General features: G+C 43.5%; 2 protein-coding genes across 2 annotated transcripts in view; one reads left to right on the plus strand and one right to left on the minus strand.

The window, feature by feature from the left end:
* Positions 1-277: 277 nt before the first annotated feature.
* Positions 278-1847, plus strand: LOC106564818 (GDP-L-fucose synthase-like). Its single transcript, XM_014131246.3, has one exon. The coding sequence runs from the start codon at positions 404-406 to the stop codon at positions 1382-1384; it is 981 nt and encodes a 326-aa protein (XP_013986721.1). The 5' UTR covers positions 278-403; the 3' UTR covers positions 1385-1847.
* An 11471-nt stretch (positions 1848-13318) lies between these two features.
* LOC106564817 (protein jagged-1b) overlaps positions 13319-21945 on the minus strand; it is a 30204-nt gene continuing 21577 nt past the window's right edge. The window contains exons 15-26 of the mRNA XM_014131245.3: positions 20802-20915; positions 19660-19773; positions 19299-19412; positions 18807-18923; positions 18416-18443; positions 17921-18006; positions 17007-17120; positions 16501-16610; positions 16123-16356; positions 15781-15912; positions 15383-15533; positions 13319-15091 (exon numbers count right to left, since the gene is read on the minus strand). Coding sequence (XP_013986720.1) covers positions 14550-15091; positions 15383-15533; positions 15781-15912; positions 16123-16356; positions 16501-16610; positions 17007-17120; positions 17921-18006; positions 18416-18443; positions 18807-18923; positions 19299-19412; positions 19660-19773; positions 20802-20915 — 1856 coding nt within the window. The 3' untranslated portion in view covers positions 13319-14549. The remainder of the gene's footprint in view (positions 15092-15382; positions 15534-15780; positions 15913-16122; positions 16357-16500; positions 16611-17006; positions 17121-17920; positions 18007-18415; positions 18444-18806; positions 18924-19298; positions 19413-19659; positions 19774-20801; positions 20916-21945) is intronic.

The raw sequence follows: 21945 nt of genomic DNA on the forward strand, positions 1-21945 counted from the left end.
ATTTTCACTTGAAAGAGATCTTATGAGCCATGACTGCCTGATGTATTTTCCCTTTCTGTCTGTTGATTTAGCTGTAATACTTTCTATGGTGATGACATATATTCTTTTATAGTTTTTTCTAAATGTCCTTTGATTTCACATCCAGTAGAAAATGAAACTTTTAGAACAGGTTTTATAATCTGAATCATACAACTGAATCATATTAAAATGGTATAATTCACTACATGAAAATAAGTATATTTAAGCAATAAGAAGAAGAAGAATGAAGAATGAAGAAGAAGAAGAAGAAGAAGGACGTTCTTCCTTGAGACTGGTAGAGGGTTGACTGTTCAGAATCACAATTACATTTAATAGAAGCATCTAACTTCATAGCTAGAAGAAGAATCAAGCTCTGGAGTAACTGATGGGAGATCGTACAGTGGATCAAAATGGTCCTATGCGGGTGTTGGTGACTGGGGGAACTGGTCTGGTGGGCAGGGCCATAGAACATGTGGTCAAAGAGGAGGGAGGGGCCAGGGAGGGAGAGGAGTGGATCTTCCTCTCGTCTAAGGATGCAAACCTCATGGACATGGGTGAGACACGGGCAGTGTTTCAGAAGCACCAGCCCACCCACATCATCCACCTGGCAGCCATGGTGGGAGGGCTCTTCAAGAACATGAGGGCCAACCTAGACTTCTGGAGGAACAATATCTACATCAATGACAACGTTCTTCAGGCAGCACACGAGGTAGATTCTGTCAGGGTGGTCTCTTGTCTCTCCACCTGCATCTTCCCTGACAAGACCACCTACCCCATCGACGAGACCATGATCCACAACGGCCCTCCTCATGAGTCTAATTATGGTTACGCCTACGCTAAGAGAATGATCGATGTCCACAATAGGGCGTATCACCAGAAGCATGGGCGGTGCTACACAGCAGTGATACCAACAAATGTGTTTGGTCCTCATGATAACTTCAACATTGAGGATGGACATGTACTACCAGGTCTCATACACAAAGCCTACATTGCTCAGAAGGAGGGCAGTCCGCTGGTGGTGTGGGGCTCAGGAACTCCCAGAAGGCAGTTCATCTACTCATTGGACCTGGCTCGTCTCTTCCTCTGGGTGCTGAGAGAGTACCATGAGGTGGACCCCATCATACTGTCTGTTGGTGAGGAGGATGAGGTGTCCATCAAGGAGGCAGCCGAGGCCGTCGTCGAGGCGCTGGGGTTCAAAGGTCAAGTGACTTATGACACTACCAAAGCGGACGGTCAGTTCAAGAAGACTGCCAGCAACGCCAAGCTGCTGCGGTACCATCCCAACTTCACCTTTACCCCCTTCAAACAAGCTTTGAAGCAGACGTGTGATTGGTTCGTGGCCAATTACGACAATGCCCGCAAGTGAATATTCCTTCAATATGATTGAGTCATGGGTAACTGCATACATGGAGTGTGTCTGAAAGTGGGAGGATCAACAGAAGCGGGTGTATGGAAAGCGAATCAGCTAATTGGGCAGATTTGTTGCCACTCAAGACCGTTTTGCGTGGCAGATTGGGCTGCATGACGAGTTGATTGTTGACAACTGTAGCATTTTAGCTAACCCTTTTCCTAACCTACCACCAGGGTTGGGTAGGTTACATTCTAAATGTAATGTTAGGTACTAGGTACCTGTCCAAAATTGTAATCAATGTGAGTGTGTTGCTATGGAATACCTAGGATAGGATAAAGTAATCCTTCTAACCCCCCCCCCCTAAAAGATTTAGATGCACTATTGTAAAGTGGTTGTTCCACTGGATATCATAAGGTGAATGCACCAATTTGTAAGTCGCTCTGGATAAGAGCGTCTGCTAAATGACTTAAATGTAAATGTAAATGTAAATGTAATAAGGCCCGAGGTGGTGTGATACATGGCCAATATTCCACGTCTAATGGCTTTTCTTATGCACGACGCGGAGTGCCTGGACACAGCCCTTAGCCGTGGTATATTGGCCATATATCACAAACCCCCGATGTGACTTATTGCTATTATAAACTAGTTACCAATGAAATTAGATAATTCAAAATAAATGTTTTTTCATACCCGTGATATATGGTCTGATATTCCACAGCTGTCAGCCAATCAGCCTTCAGGGCTCGAACCACTCCGTTTATAATTAAGTATTTATCTTAATTACAATACTTATTACCATTCAACAACACTGTGGGGCAATATTCAAGTGGTGTTTTGCAGACATGCTGTCACGTCCTGACCATAGAAAGCTTTTATTTTCTATGGTAGAGTAGGTCAGGGCGTGACAGGGGGTTTTGTCTAGTTTATTTCTTTCTATGTTGGTTCTAGTTTCTTTTTTCTATGTTGGGGGTTTTGTCTAGTTTTTGTAATTCTATGTGGGGTTCTAGTTTCTGTATTTCTATGTTGTTTTTTGGGGGGATGATCTCCAATTAGAGGCAGCTGGTCATCGTTGTCTCTAATTGGGGATCATATTTAAGTTGTTGTTTTTCCCACTAGGTTTTGTCAGAGATTATTTTGAGTAAGTGTATGTTGCACCTCTTCGTCATGGTTTGTTTTGTTTATAAGTTTATTTGTACGTCTTGCATAGTTTCACAGTTTAAATAAAATGTGGAACGATACACACGCTGCGCTTTGGTCCCATTCTTCAGACGAATGTGACAGAATCTCCCACCAACACAGGACCAAGCAGTGTACCCAGGAGGTAATGGCATCCTGGTCTTATGAGGAGATTAGGAGGAGTATATCCGGGGCATGGGATGAAATAGTGGCAGGAGACAAGAGCCTGCCAGGGAAGCAGGCGGAAGCAGAGAAGGAGGGACAGCTACGAAGTCGGGAAGGAAGGCCACAGAAACCCCCCAACAAATGTGTGGGGGGGGCACATGGAGCAGTCGGTGGAGCCGAGGAGTGAACCAGAGCCAATCCGGGAGAAGAGGGAGAATTTGGAGAAGAGAGAAATGGGAGAGATGTTGAGTTGGTGAAGGATGCACAAATTTTTCCCAAAGGAACGTGTTGTCAGTTTGGTGCCACCTGAGTCAGCTCCCCGTACTCGTCCTGAGAAGTGTGTTGAAGTTACGGAACGATTGATACTGGCTACACGCACCAGGTCTCCAGTACGTCCTGTGCCTGCTCCTCGCATTCGCTCTGAAATGCGTGTCACCAGTCTGGTGACACCTGTCCCGGCTCCACGCACTAGGCCTTCAGTGCGCCTGCCCAGTCCGGTGTGTCCTGTTCCTGCTCTCCGCACTCACCCTGAGGTGCGTGTTACCAGTCTGGCGCCACCTGTGCCAGCCCCACGCATCAGGCCTCCAGTGCGCCTTCCCAGTCCAGAGCTTTCGGCGACAGTTCCCAGTCCGGAGCTCCCGGCGACAGTTCCCAGTCCGGAGCTTCCGGCGACAGTTCCCAATCCGGAGCTTCCGGCGACAGTTCCCAGTTCGGAACCTCCGGAGACGGCCCACAGTCCGGAACCTCCTGAGACGGCCCACAGTCCGGAGCCTCCAGAGACGGCCCACAGTCCGGAGCCTCCAGAGACGGCCCACAGTCCGGAGCCTCCTGAGACGGCCCACAGTCCGGAGCCTCCTGAGACGGCCCACAGTCCGGAGCCTCCTGTGACGGCCCACAGTCCGGAGCCTCCTGAGACGGCCCACAGTCCGGAGCCTCCGGCTACGGCCCCCAGTCCGGAGCTTCCGGCGACGGCCCCCAGTCCGGAGCCTCCGGCGACGTTCCCCCAGTCCGGAGTCTCCGGCGGCGGTCCCCCAGTCCGGAGCCTCCGGCGGCGGTCCCCCAGTCCGGAGCCTCCGGCGGCGGTCCCGCAGTCCGGAGCCTCCGGCGATGTTCCTCGGTTCGGTGACACAAAAGCGGAGGGATCAGCTGGCGGAGCAGGGGCTACGCCCCAAACCGGAGCCGCCTCCTATGCTGGCGGATAAGAAGGATGTGAGGGTTCTTCGTCCCGCACCAGAACCGCCTCCGATGCAGGAGGCTCCGTGGGATGTGAAGGTTCTTCGTCCTGCACCAGAGCCGCCACCGACATTAGACACCCACCCTAACCCTCCCTGTTTTTTTGTTGTTGTTTAAGGTTGTGCGTTCGGAGTCCACACCTTTGGGGGGGGGGGGGGGGGGGGGGTACTGTCACATCCTGACCATAGAAAGCTTTTATTTTCTATGGTAGAGTAGGGGCGTGACGGGGTTTTGTCTAGTTTATTTATTTCTATGTTGGTTCTAGTTTCTTTTTTCTATGTTGGGGGTTTTGTCTAGTTTTTGTATTTCTATGTGGGGTTCTAGTTTCTGTATTTCTATGTTGTTGTTTTTTGGGGGGATAATCTCCAATTAGAGGCAGCTGGTCATCGTTGTCTCTAATTGGGGATCATATTTAAGTTGTTGTTTTTTCCACTAGGTTTTGTGGGAGATTATTTTGAGTAAGTGTATGTCGCACCTCTTCGTCATGGTTTGTTTTGTTTATTTGTATGTCTTGCATAGTTTCACAGTTTAAATAAAATGTGGAACGATACACACGCTTCGCTTTGGTCCCATTCTTCAGACGAACGTGACACATACCCTTTGTTTTGATATTGTTTTGGATACCTTTGCAGGTTTGAAATTGTTACTAAATTGTTACTAAATTGTTACTACTGATTTGTTTAGTGAGCTTTAATTACATTTCAGTAATCCATTTCTGAAATATTTATACCTCACTGTGAGATACAGTCCAGTAATACCACACTTCGAAATGTAGGTCAGTCAAGCCATCATAATATTACATTTTACCATAACAAAACCATAACATAACACCACAACATCCAAGCTTCATTCATTCAACAAAGAAAAGAGTTGCTCGCTTACAAAAATATATGGGGCGTGTTTGTGAAACCATGTGAAATCACGTTTAAAATGCTAACTGGAAGACACAAGCTTTGAAAGCAGTTGTTGGCACCGAGGATGGTCATTGTCTGTTGTTTCTGACTCCCTCCATCTCTTTCTCTCTCCTTTCTTTCTCCTTCCCTCTCTTTCTGGGTTAGTTCCAGCCTGAGGGAGAGTTGACATCATGAGTCTCTCCTCTCTCCGACTCCTGCAGTTCCCACACACTCTGTCCCAGATTGAGTCATACAGTATGTACTGCCACACACGCACAAGCGTGCACACATACTTGCACACATGAATCCATGCACACGCACACAACTGTGTTTTAATAACACAGACTGCTCTATGAGGGGCGCAGTTTTTGTGTGTGTGTATCTTTCTGAGTAGGCATTTTCCTTCAACAACTTCAAACCCACTCTTTTCTCAGCCAAAGCATTGCTAAGAAGAAGTGACTTAGTTTGATGTCCTTATCAAAATGTAAGGAACTAATTTATCATCAAGCCAGATATGTCGAGCATCTTAACATCTTTGCTCTTGTAATTGAGTATACCAGAATCAGGTTTCTGTGACAATTAAAGTATTGTAATATCAGCCTGGTCTCATAGACTAGACGTAACATAGTAAAAGCAAATCCGGAACACTTAAATTAGTATGATATGTTAGGTAAGGTATGGTTACATAAGACAGATGGTTACATATAAGACAAAAAACTAAAGTAGGGTGATTGGTCGGGGTTGAGGGTTAAGCATATAACTCAAAGGTTGTGAGTTCAAATCTCATCAAAGACAACTTTAGCATTTTAGCAACTTTTCAACTACTTACTACATGTTTCCATTTTACATGTTAGCTAACCATCCCTAATCTTAACCCTTTCAGCTAACCCTTCCCCTAACCTTAACCCTTTTAGCTAACCCTTCCCCTAACCTTAACCCTTTAACCTAACTCCTAAACTTAACCCTAACCTTAACCCTAACCCTTCACCTAGCTAACCTTTGCCAGCTAGCTAACGTTATCCACCTAGTCACCTAGCTAGAATTCATAATACATCATACGTTTTGCAAATTCATGACATATAGCATCTTTGAAAATTCGTGACATATTGTATGTTTTGCAATTTCGTAACATATAATACAAATTGTAATTTGTTACATATCATATGAAATGGGTGATGGACATCCACAAATGATGACATACAATACAAAATGTAACCTATCATACTAAATGGAGGGTCTTGGATTTACATACAGAATAAAACGAAATGCTCTGAGACCAGGTTGGTAATACAGCCACAACAGCATTTGCTTCTCACAAACAGTAACCCACCGAGGTAAAACAGACCAGACATTCAGCTGACTTTCACCATTAGCCAATTTAAACGTTGACAACAATTTCCATTCCTCTCTGATTACTAAAAAGGATCTTTCACAAGCCAATGTTTTAGTTCACTGGCATGAAAGTGCAATTGCTATAAGGGCCTTTGAGGCGGATGATTACGTGCGTCAGTTCCATTGAGGGTTTGAATAATTTGGATTGACTTTGATGTTTCTATGACAATCCATGAAAAAGTTATTGCAGATAAGAGATGTAAATGCAATTTTAGATGATTTGATTATTTCTATCAAATCACTTGTTTTGATGTTTCTATGACAATTTATGCTTTTTTTTGCCAACAAGAGATTGAAATGAATTTCTCAAATAAAAACTCAACTTTTATGCAAATCAAAGGTTGTAAAAGTAGGCCGGACATTTTTACAATAATTTGCACTTGTTTTGATGTTTCTTTGACAAGCCATGAAAAATGGATTGAAGATAAGAGATTTAAATGTATTTGATATGATTTGATTATTTATATTAAATCAACACTTAACTGTTTATGCAAATCAAAGGTTGTAAAAGTAGGCCAGGCTATTTGCTTATCATTTAAATTTATTTGAGGTTTTTGTAACAATCAATAAGAAAGTTATTGCAGTTAAAAGATGAATACAAAATAAAAATTAAATTAAATTAACCACATCACTAACCACATTTCCATCCACAGTTGTTTTTATGCGAGTGAAGTCATACATACCATTTATTTTTAAAATCAGACAGCTGTGATGGGAACAAGAAGTTTCGGTAGAATTTTATAAATGCCGACAGATAATTCCTTCGCTCGACATGGTGGAATCTTTTTGTGTCTGGAAACGCCTTTATGCGCAAATATTGATATAATAACCATCATATTGAAATAAAGTTGGAGTCACACAATATGTTGTGTGGTCCTCCCACTATAACTCGGGAAACCATGCAGTTTATTAGGCTACAGATTGGTGAAAGTGAAAGTGCATGGTGATATTGATGCTTATTTCTCTTGACTTGATGATCGATGCTTGACCGACTTTTGACCCCCCCCAAAAGTATCGCTCTAATCCATAATAATCTCATCATGTAGACTACCTGTATCTGTAAAGTACCAAACCCAGAGTAGGCACATTTGCTATTTAATGCAACAGTTTTCGTTACAAAACTATCCGTAGAGTTGAAAATGCGATGGAAACACATTGAACTTTAGATTTTTATTTGGTACATTGAAAACTTAAGCGATAAAGTACATTTTGTGTGCACTACGTGATCACACACTGATTTTTATATGCAACTAGTCCGTTTGATGGAAACACAAAATTTGCACATTTTCTTTATGCAGATTTTTGAATATTTGCATGAAAATGTGTTGCCAATTGAATGGAAACCTACCTACTGAGACATTCATCTCATGACAAACTGAGACCACACTATTTACCAAGATATTTTTCGTAGCTGTCTATTTACCTCCATAAACCGATATTGGCACTTAGACCGCACTCAATGAGCTGAATAAAGCCATAATCAAACAAGAAAATGCTCATCCGGAGGCGGGGCACCTAGTGGCCGGGGACTTTAATGCAGAAAAAAACGTAAATACATTTTACCTCATTTCTACCAGCATGTTACTTGTGCAACGAGATGGGTACAAAGCTGTCCCTCGCCCTCCATTTGGAAAATCTGACCATAATTCTATCCTCCTGATTCCTGCATACAAGCAAAATAAATAAGCAGGAAGTACCAGTGACTTGCTCAATACGGAAGTGGTCAGATGATGCAGATGCTAAGCTAAAGGACTGTTTTGCTAGCACAGACTGGAATATGTTCTGGGACTCATCCGATGGCATTGAGGAGTATACCACATCAGTGGCCGGCTTCATCAATAAGTGCATCGATGACGTGGTCACCACAGTGACCGTACGTACATACCCCAACCAGAAGCCATGGATTACAGGCAACATCTGCACTGAGCTAAAGGTTAGAGCTGCCGCTTTCAAGGAGCGGGACTCTAACCTGGATGCTTATAAGAAATCCCGCTATGCCCTCTGACGAACCATCAAACAGGCAAAGCGTAAATACAGGACTAAGATTGAATCCTACTACACTGGCAACGATGCTCGTCGGATGTGGCAGGGTTTGCAAACTACTACGGACTACAAAGGGACGCCCATCCGCGAGCTGCCAGTGACACAAGCCTACCAGACAAGCTAAATCACTTCTATGCACGCTTCAAGGCAAGCAACACTGAAGCATATGAGAGCACCAGCTGTTCAGGACAACTGTGTGATCACGCTCGCCGTAGCCGATGTGAGACCTTTACACAGGTCAATATTCATAAGGCCGCAGGGCCAGACGGATTACCAGGATTTGTACTCTGAGCATGCGCTGACCAAATGGTAAGTGTCTCCACTGACATTTTCAACCTGTCCCTGGCCGAGTCTGTAATACCTACATGTTTCAAACAGACCACCATAGTTTCTGTGCCCAAGAACACCAAGGTAACCTGCCTAAATGACTACCGACTCGTAGCACTCACGTCTGTAGCCATGAAGTGCTTTGAAAGGCTGGTCATGGCTCACATTAGCACCATCATCCCAGAAACCCTAGAGCCACTCCAATTTGCATACTGCCTTTACAGATCCATAGATGACGCAATCTCTATTGCACTCAACAATGCCCTTTCCCACCTGGACAAAAGGAGCACCTACGTGAGTATGTTGTTCATTGACTAAAGCTCAGCATTCAACACCATACTGCCCTCAAAGTCCATCACTAAGCTAAGGACTCTGGGACTAAACACCTCCATCTGCAACTGGATCCTGGACTTTCTGACGGGCCGCCCCCAGGTGGTAAGAGTAGGCAATAACACATTTGCCTTGCTGATCATCAACACAGGGGGCCCTCAGGGGTGCGTGCTTAGTCCCCTCCTGTACTCTCTGTTCACCCATGACTGCGTGGCCAAGCGCAACTCCAACACCATCATTAAGTTTGCTGACGACATAACGGTGGTAGGCCTGTTCACCGACAATAATGAGACAGCCTATAAGTGTGGTGCCAGGAAAACAACCTGTCCCTCAATGTGATGAAGACAAAGGAGATGATCGTGGACTACAGGAAAAGGAGGGCCAAGCACGCCCCCATTCTCATCGACGGGGCTGTGGTAGAGCAGCTTGAGAGCTCCAATTCCTTGGTGTACACATCACCAACAAATTAGCATGGACCAAACACACCAAGACAGTCGTGAAGAGGGCACAACAATGCTTATTCCCCAACAGGAGACTGAAAATATTTAGCATGGGTCCTCAGATCCTCAAAATGTTATAAAGCTGCACCATCGAGAGCATCCTGACTGGTTGCATCACCGCATGGTATGGCAACTGCTCGGCCTCCGACGCAAGGCGCTACAGAGGCTAGTGCGTACGGCCCAGTACATCACTGGCGCCAAGCTTCCTGCCATCCAGAACCTCTGTATCAGGCAGTGTCGGAGGAAGGCCCTAAAAATTAGCAAAGACTCCAGCCACCCTAGTCATATACTGTTCTCTCTGGTACCGCACGGCAAGCGGTACTGGAGCGCCAAGTCTAGGTCCAAAAGGCTTCTTAACAGCTTCTACCCCCAAGCCATAAGAAAGCTGAACAGCTAATCAAATGGCTACCCGGACTATTTGCATAGACGCCACCCCACTCCACTTTTTTGAAGCTGCTGCTACTCACAGTTTATTATCTATTATGTATGCATAGTCACTTTACCCCTACCTACATGTACATATTACCTCAATTCCCTCGACTAACCTGTACCCCAGCACATTGATTCGGTACTGGTACCCCCTGTATATAGCCTTATTGTTATTTTATTGTTGCTCTTTTATTTTTTACTGAAGTTTATTTATTAAAAACATTTTCTTAACTCTTATTTTTCTTAAAACTGCATTGTTGGTTAAGGGCTTGTAAGTAAGCATTTCACGGTAAGGTCTACACCTTTTGTATTTGGCGCATGTGACAAATAAAATGATTTGAGTCAACGGCCCTTATAGCAATTGCACTTTCACCACAGTCAAAAAAATGTCAAAATAAATAATTTGCCCGTGAAAGATCCGTCATAGTAATCAGAGAGGAATGGAAATAGTTGTCAACGTTTAAATAGGCTAACGGCGAATGTCTGTTGAATGTCTGATATAAAACCTACTTTACCTCGGTAAATGCAGGGGTGTCTCATTTTGCCCCGGGGGACGCATTCAGTCTTCAATGAGGTCCGGAGGGCCGCATTGAGAATTGGTTATATTTCCTCATCAAAATCTATCCATATAAAAAAAAAAAAATTCAATGCTACCTGACTGTCTAGCTTTCATTTGGGTGATTATTAGCGAGTTGGACATAGTCAAGAAACTGTAGGTCCATTATCATTTCTACACAGTTAAAAAAAAACCCTGGTGTAACCTAATGTAGCAAGCATAAAAAGACACCTGAGCGGAGTCCCCACATTGGTTGAAAATCTGTGTCTTTGGTCTTTGAAATGGTTATAGCCGAGCGGTTTTGATTTCATGACCTAGTAGCCATGAAACGGGTTTCCCAATGTCGATATCAGACATGGGATCAATTGGGTTGTCTCGGGTTTTATACAGGACTATAGGGACCGAGGACAAGACAGGGTGTGTCATGAATGTTTTGATAGAGCTTCCGTTCATACATACATACACCAGATGCATAAATAGACACACAAATGCATAAACAAAGACACACATACATACCCAACCACCCACAAACCTCACCCCCTTTAAAGTGAGACAGGGGCAATAAAAGCACATTTTGCTGAGTCTCCCACTGGCTGAGAAACCAGGAAGAGAGGAATTGGCATTCGTTGGCTGGGTGTCAGCTGAGAGACCACAGTGGAGTGTACATCCCAAACGGCACCCTGTTCCCTATAAAGTGCACTACTTAAGTAGACAGAGGCAATACAAACTTAAGTGCACTATATAAGGAATAGCGTGCCATTTGGGACATACTTTGAGAGTTGGGACCGATGAACTCTGAAGTTTTGCATCCCAAAAGAATAAAAACAGGGGAGGCCGAAATCTCGAAAAGACTAAACATCCACATTCTCTGCTTATACCCCAAATAATCTCCAAATCCTGAAGAAAACTCACTAGTGTCTGACTCCATTTTGTATAAGTAGGCTATCCCTCACCTCCCAATGACAAAGTTTGTGTAATTTGTATAATTGTAAACTTGCGGGTTCGAGCCCTGAATGCTGATTGGCTGACAGTCGTGGTATATCAGACTTCATACCACGGGATGACAAAACATTTCTTGTTGCTGCTCTAATTACATTGGAAACCAGTTTATAATAGCAATAAGGCACCTCGGGGGTTTGCGGTTTATGGCCAATATACCACGGCTAATGGCTGTACCCAGGCACGCCGCATTGCCCCTAAGAACAGCCCTTAGCCGTGGTATATTGGCCATATACCACAACCCTTTGTGCCTTATTGCTTAAATAAAAACACACAAATGCTACTTTCCCATTTTTCAACCGCAGCGTAATTGGTAGAGACAAATCTCAGAGTCAAGTGGGAGGAAAAAGCTTGCTTGTTTTTTCCATTTGGAGTGATTCCTCTATAAATGCATTTGCAAGTGTCTCATGCTGTTTATTTAGGTGAAAGACAGGCTTGTTCCCACGCAGGTTAGGGCTGTGTACAGGCCTTTTAAACTCTCTCACGGGTCTGCTGAGACTGTTCGTGCATGTGTGAGAGGACAGGGATGGTCGAGCCTTGGACAAAGTCGTCATTGTTTGACACTCAACAGCAAATGCGGCTCACCCGGCATGTCGTCTAGTCAACACCCGCCGACTTACGCCACCAGACAGACCCTTTGCCTCAGAAAGCAATGGAAAACACACCAAAGACCAATTTGTTTTTGTACAAAATATTTTAATAAATATTACTTTCCAAAACAAAACAAAGACTTGCCAGGAACAACTGCCCCCCCCCAAATACTTTAATTCTCAAGTTAACACACTAAAGTGAAATGTATACAAATACTTTCTCTTATGTCATGATCTTAAGGGCAAACGAAAAATTATATTTAAAGTTTACAGCCTTGTGGTCTCTGATCTAGAAAGGCTGTGTGTCACATGACAGTTCTACAGTGTTCTTATTGGACCTCCTCTCTTCAAGTATCTCATTGGTCGAGTTCATTTTGCATGGCCTGGGGACCCGAGTTTGCTCATTGCAGACCATTCCATTGAAATCGCCACCCACCCAGGGCACGCAAAACCAATTCCACCATATATTAGAGGTCATTACCATATATGCAAATAAGATGCAAAGTAATCACAAATACATCAAAAACAGCTAAATTTTTTCCAAAGTATCTAGGAATATAATTTTTTCCTGTCCTTGACACGTTATTTTATGCTGTACATGCAAACGTCAAGCTAACAAAAAAAAAGTTCTGTTCCCTTAAAAGTATTTAATTGGCAAGCAATGAGTCTGCCAAACTTAGTTGTTTCAAATGACGTTGCAGCAGCAATATCATCCTCCATGTTATTTTGTCCTTTCCCCTGCCATCCCACTTACATTTAAGTACTTACAAAAGAGTCCTGGCAAAACTACCATAGAAATGGTTTCAAACAGACATCGTACAAAAACATGTTTTTTGTATTTTTTTGGGGGACAAAAATGCCCATCCAAATTGTTAAAAAATAAACTATTCTTTCAAGAACACTTTTGGCATTTATGAAACAAACTGAAGGTCCAAAAGTATTTGGACAGTGAAACATTTTGTTGTTTTGGTTCTGTACTCCAGCACTTTAGATTTGAAATTATACAATGACTGAGGTTAAATTACAGACTGTCAGCTTTAATTTGAGGGTATTTCCATCCATTAATGTGGATGCTACCATGATTACAGAAAATCATGAATGAATCGTGAAAAACTGAGTGAGAAAGTTTGAGGCACAAACATCATACCCTCCCAAAAGATGCTATTCTCCCATTATTGGTAATGGTGAAAGGTCTTTATTCCTCCAACTTTCTCACTCATTATTCATTCAGGATTATCTGTAATCATAGTAGCATCCACATTAATGTAGTGTTCAGAAACATTCTATTCTTATTTACAATAAAAGTGACTCCGAAATGACATTACATTAACATTTAATTCATTTAGCAGACGTTCTTAACCAGAGCGACTTACAGTAGTGAGTGCATACATTTTCGTACTATTTTGTACTGGTCCACCCATGGGAATCGAAACCACAACTCTGGCATTGCAAGCACCATACTCTGAGCCACATGGGACATTATTCATCACTCAATTCTATTGGGCACAAAATCTGAAACAAACAGAAACTGTAACCGCATCCAACAAGTTTGTAGAGTCACAACCTTGATGTAGTCATTGCGTGGTAGGAATATCGGATCAAATACTAAACTTTTAACTACTTTAATACACATAAGTGGATTTGTCCAAATGCTTTTGGTTCCTTGAAATGGGTAGACCATGTTCATAAAGTGGTAATTTTTAACATCGATGAAAATATCCTCAAATTAAAGCTGACCGACCATCTGCACTTTAACCTCAGTCATTGTATCATTTCAAATCCAAAACAAAAATATTCAATGTCCAAATACTTTGACCTGACTGCATATATTGAAACAATATTTTCAAAGTTGTAAGCTTACAAAGCTGTCAAACCTTCAAATCTAAACAATGCATATAAATAAAAGGAATGATATTTTAAGGATCTTGATTATTAAGTTAATAAATCAAATATAAACAATGATTAATAAAAAAAAATATTTACAGATCTATACAACATTCTACATTGACACAAATTCTTCATATTGGCAGCAACTGCTGACAGACTCAACCTGCCCCAAACAAAAATAAATAATATTTTTTGATGGTTGCTGTGGTATGGTGATGCGGAAGCGCGTACAAATACAAAACCAGTTATGAGGCTAAACCCACATTAATATTCATCGTACACAAGACTACCGGGAAAAAGCTTGCAAAAAGCCTTCGACAGCAGCTTACCGAACAACATAGAGACGTTCTTACATGTACATCGATATCACCATTTACAGAAGTGCCGCCTCGAAGTTAACTGGTTTTGCAAAAGACTGCAAGCAAACGCAGCACCCGGAAATCCAGCCAAACCACAGCCAACCGTTATTGCCAGTGTGAGCCAGCTTGTCGAAACATAAATTAAACACATGGAAATTTGTCTTCTTTGTGAAGGGTAAATAACAACTTTTTGATTCAAAAATATGACAACAGTGTCAACAACTTTGGAGCGCCCCTCAGTTGACCTTCCAACAATGATAAACCGGTTGAAGTGGTCGGGCCAAGGTCGCCAAGCTGTGCGCTATACAATGAATTCCATTCGGTTTAAGCTCTGCGTCGACTCCAAGTCTCTGTTATCCTGTTTGTTAGTCCAGTTGGGGTGTTTGCCAGCCATGCCGAGTGGCTGTGGGCTCCGCTCCTCCCGGTCCACTAGAGTATACGGCGTCTGCCTGGGGAACCTAGCCTTCTGAAGCCTCTTCTCAGACTCCTCGTCATCCGAATGGTGGCTACCCACGTCTGAGTTGTTTGTTCTAATTTTGGCGTTGATAAGAGAGTTCTTGTCCTCGTAGTGATAGTGGTTGGGTTGTTCTTTAACTGGGGGTAGGCCGTTGGTCGGACCGTGTTTATCGATGGGGTTCTTGATCTGGTTGAGCTGCTCACGCACGTTGTTGACTGCGTTGTTGGTGTCTTCGGCGGTCGCCGCAGGGGACGTCGACTGGGTGTTGACACCCGTGTGGGTGCTGGGCTTCCGCCGCCGCTTGAGGCACCAGATAAACGCAGAGGCCACAGCCAGGAGCCAGATGACGATGACTACGGACACCAGCAGGGGGACCAAGTAGTCCGCTGGAAGGAAAAAGGGGATGGAGGGAAGGCGTCAGTTATCGAAGACTAGAACAAATGAGGGAGACTCGGATATCAAAAACTATACTCCAAGCAGAAGTTGAGAGCAGCAGCAATGTGATATTCTCCCTCTTCCCATTAACAATTTTCAACTGCAAAATTCCCCAAATCCTTCAACCAGGATTTCTGGAAAACGTTCAGGAATTTTTAAAACCTAGGTACATACAACCATCCCACCACTAGTGAAGGTCAATGTCTTTGCAAAAACAATAAAATGGCTGCCTGTGCTCTCACCATTGGGGTTGTGGCTCTGCCTCCTCTGGACACGGACTTCAACGATGGCTGTGATGATAGTGCTGTTGCCGTTTCGCTTGCTGACCAGGTCTATGAATTTGTCCGTGATCTCCTTGATAGGGGCCTTGCCTCTTCTGGGGTCCTCCGTTGACTAAAAAATAAAAACTAATTGAGTTCTAAGTTCTTCGTACAAGCAAAATAACTATGTAAACTAACTTCCTATATCGCATTAAAATAATAGAGTATACTGTGAGAACAGGACAAATTAATCCTTATGCGAATGTAGTTATTCTTAGGATAAGAGTGTCTGCTAAATGACTAATGTTTCAAAATGGCCATTTGCTTGTTCTTGATAATCATGGAATTGAGAGCAAAATTTGAGCCAAAAAGGTACTTACGATGGCTACATTGATCTCGTTGTTGGCGGTGGCCGATGGCTCGCATGTCATGGACACGGAGTACTCCGACGAGAGGTTCCTCACCACATACAGACTCCTTAGCTCACTGCAGATGTGCTCAACAGTCAAGCCCTGCCACACACACAGAGAGGTCAAAAGGTTCAATGTATAAGTTCACAAGTATCAAAATCATTTTATCCAAAACTGCATACTGCTCCTAGTCTTACCAAGGTATAAGAAATACTGCCAAACTGGATGTGACAATGTTTTGCCATTGGCTAAATTGACTTCCTAGTTTAAGTTTGAATAAATGTTTCTATGATGTGGCTTGCACCAACTCACCTGTGGCATGGTGTCCTTGTTGAAGGTGAAGGTGACATTGGCACAGTTGCTCTCAGGGTGGCACTTTGCGTGGGGCGGGAGACTGTGGGAGGCCGACCAGCACTCGCCCTGACTGGGGCATGGCTTGACGAAACAGCGCTCGTCCCGGACGGGCACACACGTCTGACCAACTGGGCACTCGCCACCGCTGTGACTTTTACTGTGGACCCGGCAGAATTTGGGACCGCACCAGATCTGGAGGGAGACAGGAATGTGGTTAACTGTGGTCAGTGGTGGTGATAATTTGTGGTCATTAATTGCATAGTTAGCTCACATCACAATGGGTATTTAATATGGTACAAAGAAAAAAAGCTTGTCATAAAACCTGTGGTTTCGTACCTTTGTACAGGTGACCTTCCCATTGTGGCACTGGCAGGTGTTGCAATCGTCATCCCATTTGGTCCCGTCCACAGCCACCAGAGTGTTGACAACACAGGGTCTCCCAGTAACTGCAAAGCAAGAGGCGGCCATTTTAGTCTCATCAAGATTGAACCTGAAACATTTGCTATAGATGCCCAAAATCATAGATGTATTGTGTTTTATTCAGGTTGACTGTTTACACCTACATTAACTCTTGTTAAGACTTAGGTTCTTGTGATGTTATGGTAATAAAGCTATTGTACCGTGCACTTATACATTGTTTATCTGATGTCCTGTTTATAGTTAGGTAAACAGCACCTAAAGAGCTATAGCACAAGGAACAAAAATTCAGACCAAGTTTCTGACTAAAATACAGTCCATTGTCATGGCAGAATCCAACAGGGATGATTATGATGGAAAATGTATTTATTGAAGACAGTATGAGCCTAGGCTCCAAAGGAACACATGAAGGCTAGCGGTCTTACCTTCTTGGCATCTGGGGCCGGCCCTCCCTGGTGGACACAGGCAGCGGTAGCCGTTGATCTCGTCTACGCAGGTGGAGCCGAACGCGCAGGGCGACGACTGGCACTCGTTGATGTCTGAGGGGACAAGATAAGCAACTGTTAGGGTACTAGTCCATTTCTGTCACTTCATCTGTTCATCAATCTATATGCATCGGTCCATCTATCCTACTGACTAACAGACTGACTGATGTCTTGGAACCATTTTGCTTAGACTGATATTTCCCAGAGCCACAGACCAAACTGTGCGAACTACAAACACATACATACATATATTTTTACCTTTATTTAACTAGGCAAGTCAGTTAAGAACAAATTCTTATTTTCAATGACAGCCTAGGAACAGTGGGTTAACTGCCTTGTTCAGGGGCAGAACGACAGATTTTTTATTTTTTTTACCTTGTCAGCTCGGGGATTCGATCATGCAACCTTCCGGTTACTAGTCCAACGCTCTAACCACTAGGCTACCTGCCACCCCAAACTATGCTAATTATACTACTTTGTAACTTCATTCCAAGAAAACATTCAAAACTATACCCTAGTTTCATTCCTAGTCCTTGGTGCTAGTTAACAGTTGGACTAACTCTGGGTAGTCAAGTTACCATTGGGAATGAGTGCAGGTGATCAACTTCTCCATCTGAGCTCTCTTTAACTGGATCAAAGGGCTAACAGCAGAGTGAACTTATCTTGCCAACTTATAAGCCTCATCCTCCATTGTGTTGTCCTACAAGCATCACCAAATCCAAAAGACTTAAACCCGATTTAGCCCCAACTTAACTCTGACTTTTGTCACAGCTTAAGAATAGTGAACAAAAAAAAAAAGAAAAAAAGAAAAGAAGAGTGAGGGGGATGGGGGGGTGCAAAGGGTTAATACTCACTAATCCTGCAGTCTGGTCCGGCGAATCCCGCGGCACACTCACACCGGTACCAGTTATCTCCATCCACACAGGTTCCACTGTTATAGCTGCAGAGAAAAGGATAGATAGAGAGAGAGAGAGAGAGAGGTCAGGGGTCATAGCTCTTAACCAATAAAAAAAAATGTACTAAATGGATGGGAAATATAATTCCATGTCTTAGAAAGTATCTAAATAAGCATCCCTCAGAATTCTCTATTAAATGATTTCACCACAAAAATAGTTTCTTCAGATACATTTATATTATTCTTTAAAAAAAATGGCGTTGGGTAGAGGAGGAAGTGGAACAAGGTAAAATATTTGATTGTGAAGTCTTGAGCAAACAATGTTACGTGAGTTGTTTGTGGCTCTTTGTTGACGCGGAGTGTATATGCGAGTCTGTGTGCGTATTATCAGCAGCAGGACATTCCTGCGGGCAGATATGTTTACTGGGCCTAACTTGGCTTGGGAGTGACTTACCAAGGGTGGGGATTGCAGTCGTTGGAATCTGTCAAATTTGAAATAAAAAGAAAGCTGGGTTAGACACAGAGTGCATGTCAGAATACTAACTCAATATGAATTTGTGGCTAGCTGAGTCCACATACCATTAATCTAAGAAATAAAACAAAAAAAGTATATGTTTTCCTATAGTTAAGATTTAGCTTGATACATTCATTACATAAAAGGACGAAGGCCAAACTGTACTTATCTACTATGGCAGGTTAAATGTAGTTCTAGTGAATATTACACTATCAAGTTATGAACAACTAATAGTGCACAAGACTACAATTCTCTACTAAAGATGTATTAGCTACCCCAGTCACTGGGACAAGTGAGGACACACGGGGACACACACACTGGGGTCACTCACTTTGGTTGCAGGTCAGGCCCTCCCAGCCCTCTTTGCAGACGCAGGTGAAAGAGTCTCCACTGACTACACAGGTGCCTCCGTTCTCACAAGGGCTAGGCAGACAGCTGCTGTTCTTAGCTAGAGAAGCAAACACAACCTTTAGCCATCCTGTTAGCCACCCAATGCTACATGGGCAAACACAACTTTTAGCCTACCTGCTAACTAGCAAATGCTACATGGGCAAAAGCAACCTTTGGCCTAGTTTTGGACCAAGCCTTCAGCTATACCACCAGTTAACAGAGGCAGCTACCTCAGAAACCACAGTTTAGCAATTGAAAATTTAAACTAACTGTTTTGTCAGACTCAAAATGTATATTTTTAGGAATTAAAAAAATGGGGGCATTGCATTACTGTCAAATGTTGAGGGAAAACCAAATCATAGTGGTTGTGGTGAATGCTCAGTTGGAATAGCATTAGCTGCAATAATTTAGCACTGCCGGCTACGCTACATACCTATATTACAGGTGGCACCCTCCCATCCGGCGGCACACATGCATTTGAAGGTGTCCCCTTCATCGTAGCACGTTCCGCCATTGTTGCACGTAGCCTCGTCACACTGGCTCTCCCCTGGAAGCGAAAAATACTACATGTTAGAAACTGTTCATAGTCAATGTCAGGAAACCATTGGGCCTTAAAACCCATTATTGCAGGTATGCGTGTTATTTATGCACATAAACACACCCTTTCGAACACATACAAGCATGCACACGCTTACATCCCACCCACACGCATACTTCACACCACAACACACTTCACATGGCCGCCCCAGGGCGAAAATAACAATGTGTGCGATACTGTAGGAAGGGGGGCTTACTTGAGTGACATGTCTTGCCCTTCCATCCGTTCTTACATTCACAGTAGAAGTCGTTCACCAGGTCCCGGCATGTGCCGCGATTGCGACATGGGTTGGTGTTGCAGTCGTCAATGTCTGAGGAGACAAACATGAAATGACAAAAATAAAAATTGCCTGTTCGGCATCTTCAAGGCCATTTTAGTCCTTGGGCGGGCTGCCTAAACGCACCCCCCCTCCCGGGGTCGCATAAGTCAAATTTTCAGGATGGAAAAACGCTTTAAGTGTACAATTCAATGACTAAAACCAGATGTAAAGTACGTAGAAAATATATTTTTTCCATAACATGATCTTTGTTAATTCTCAAAATCACCAAAATAAAAGCTAGACAGTCCGGGAGAAAATAAAATTCCCAAAAGAATGAACTTAGCAGTATTTATTTTGTTATTATGTTTGAGCAAAAGAACACAATGGCAAAATGCATAGAATTCCAGGAAATTAGTTTTAAAAACTGCAACAAAAAAAAGAATCTCTGCTCCATGGAGAAATGTGTAGAATGGCAGGAAATTGGCTTAAAAATCCAAAAATGTCTCTACAGTGACAAGATGGGGACAATTTTCTCTAAAATGTAGCCGCGCCGACGGCCGACCGCGCTTATTGCCACCCCCAACACCTAATCCCTTTCTTGATCCAGAAAAGTTTCAATATGGGCCTAATGATCATCCATATCCCCAGTCACTTGAAGGCTTGAAACAGTTGGGAGAACATTATGTGGTAGCACTTTCTGTATGTTGCCTATGCATTAGGAATGCAATATGGAAAAGTTATGGTTAGCCTACCAGGCGTTATAATGCTGATAACTCTTCAATATCAAGAAGCAAGTCAGATAAAAAAAAGTCAGTGCACTGTTCCACCTGCATGTAATGCATAAGCACATGTATAGACTTGTGTACCACTGTATGAATACTTCTGAAATAATACAAACAAAAGAACCCTTCACTTTTCGAACACTTGTACTACATTGTGGGGTGATATACAAGTTATTTAGTTGCCTATAACTTCAATAACAATGCATTGTCCACCGGTGGTTCAAAGAAAGTGAAAGCCATTATTCATATAAAACAAATATGACAACATAACAGCATTGAGAAGAAAAATGTACTTACTGGTGTCACAGTTGGGTCCCTCCCAGCCCTCGGCACAGATGCACTGGTACAGGCTGACTTTGTCAATACACGTTCCCCCGTTCTGACACGGGCCGCTTTCACAGTCATTTATATCTGAGAGTGAGTGAAAGAGTGGAAAAAAAGAAGCAAAAGTCTGAGAAAATAAACAATATCAAGCCATGTAATCAAGGTGTGCACCATGAAATCCCTTCAAGGACTTATTTACCATTTCCAATTACAATTTTGTGAACAACTCGCATTGTTTCCACATCCAACAGAGGCCTTGCGGTTTCCCTAGTGTCCCATTTATTTTGACTGTCGTCTCCAGTCAAGTAACCTTCCACCAAAAGCCCTTCCCAAAACTCCTTCTGTCACCCAAAACCACAACAGAGAGCTTGGTGTTGGGTGTGTGTGCGTGGGAGAGACAAGGCCAGGCAAGAATAGGCAGACTTCCTGGCTTAAGAGAATGAGAGTTAGGAGTGGGAAGGCATGGAGCCCCCCCCCCCCTCATTTAACAACTTCCCCACCCCCTGACAGGCTAGCGAAGGCTGGGCAGGGTCATTAATCAAGGCCTGTGTCAGAGACAGCATAGGCCTCGCCTGGGGCCTCCATTAGATAACCCAGTGACTGGCGGGGCCAGGGCTAGCCCGTCTGACCTCTCTGAGCTAGGGAGCCAGCGGCTAAAAACAGCCATCCATCAAACAGGGAGCTAATAATTATCGTCAAGGGGGTCACCACTCTCCCCTGAAAGAACTGTCGGTGAGAACAAAGTCGCTAGGTTTGGAGGGAGCGAGAGCACGCTTTGAACCCAAGGATGCATGTGTCGTGACGGAGCGATATCGTCAAGCAACAGGAAAGATTGTTATAACGGGGAGGGAGATTCTTGTGGTGTATTCATGGTCGGAAACTAAGCAGGGTTTGTAAAGAAGATCCGCTTCTCAAGGGCCCATCCCCGTCCTCTACCACCCCTGCAATAACATTCCCTCTCCACCTCACAATTCTGCCACATTTCCCCCTCTATCCATGCCTCCATCACACCCCCAAACATTGACCCCTTAATTCACACATTAGCCATCCATCATCTATCCAAGGCTCCATCCATCCAACTCCCTAGCCATCCTCCATTCATCTACCGTTCTTCACT

Source organism: Salmo salar, chromosome 12 (genome assembly GCF_965601325.2).
Source record: "Salmo salar chromosome 12, fSalSal1, whole genome shotgun sequence".
NCBI lineage: Eukaryota > Metazoa > Chordata > Actinopteri > Salmoniformes > Salmonidae > Salmo > Salmo salar.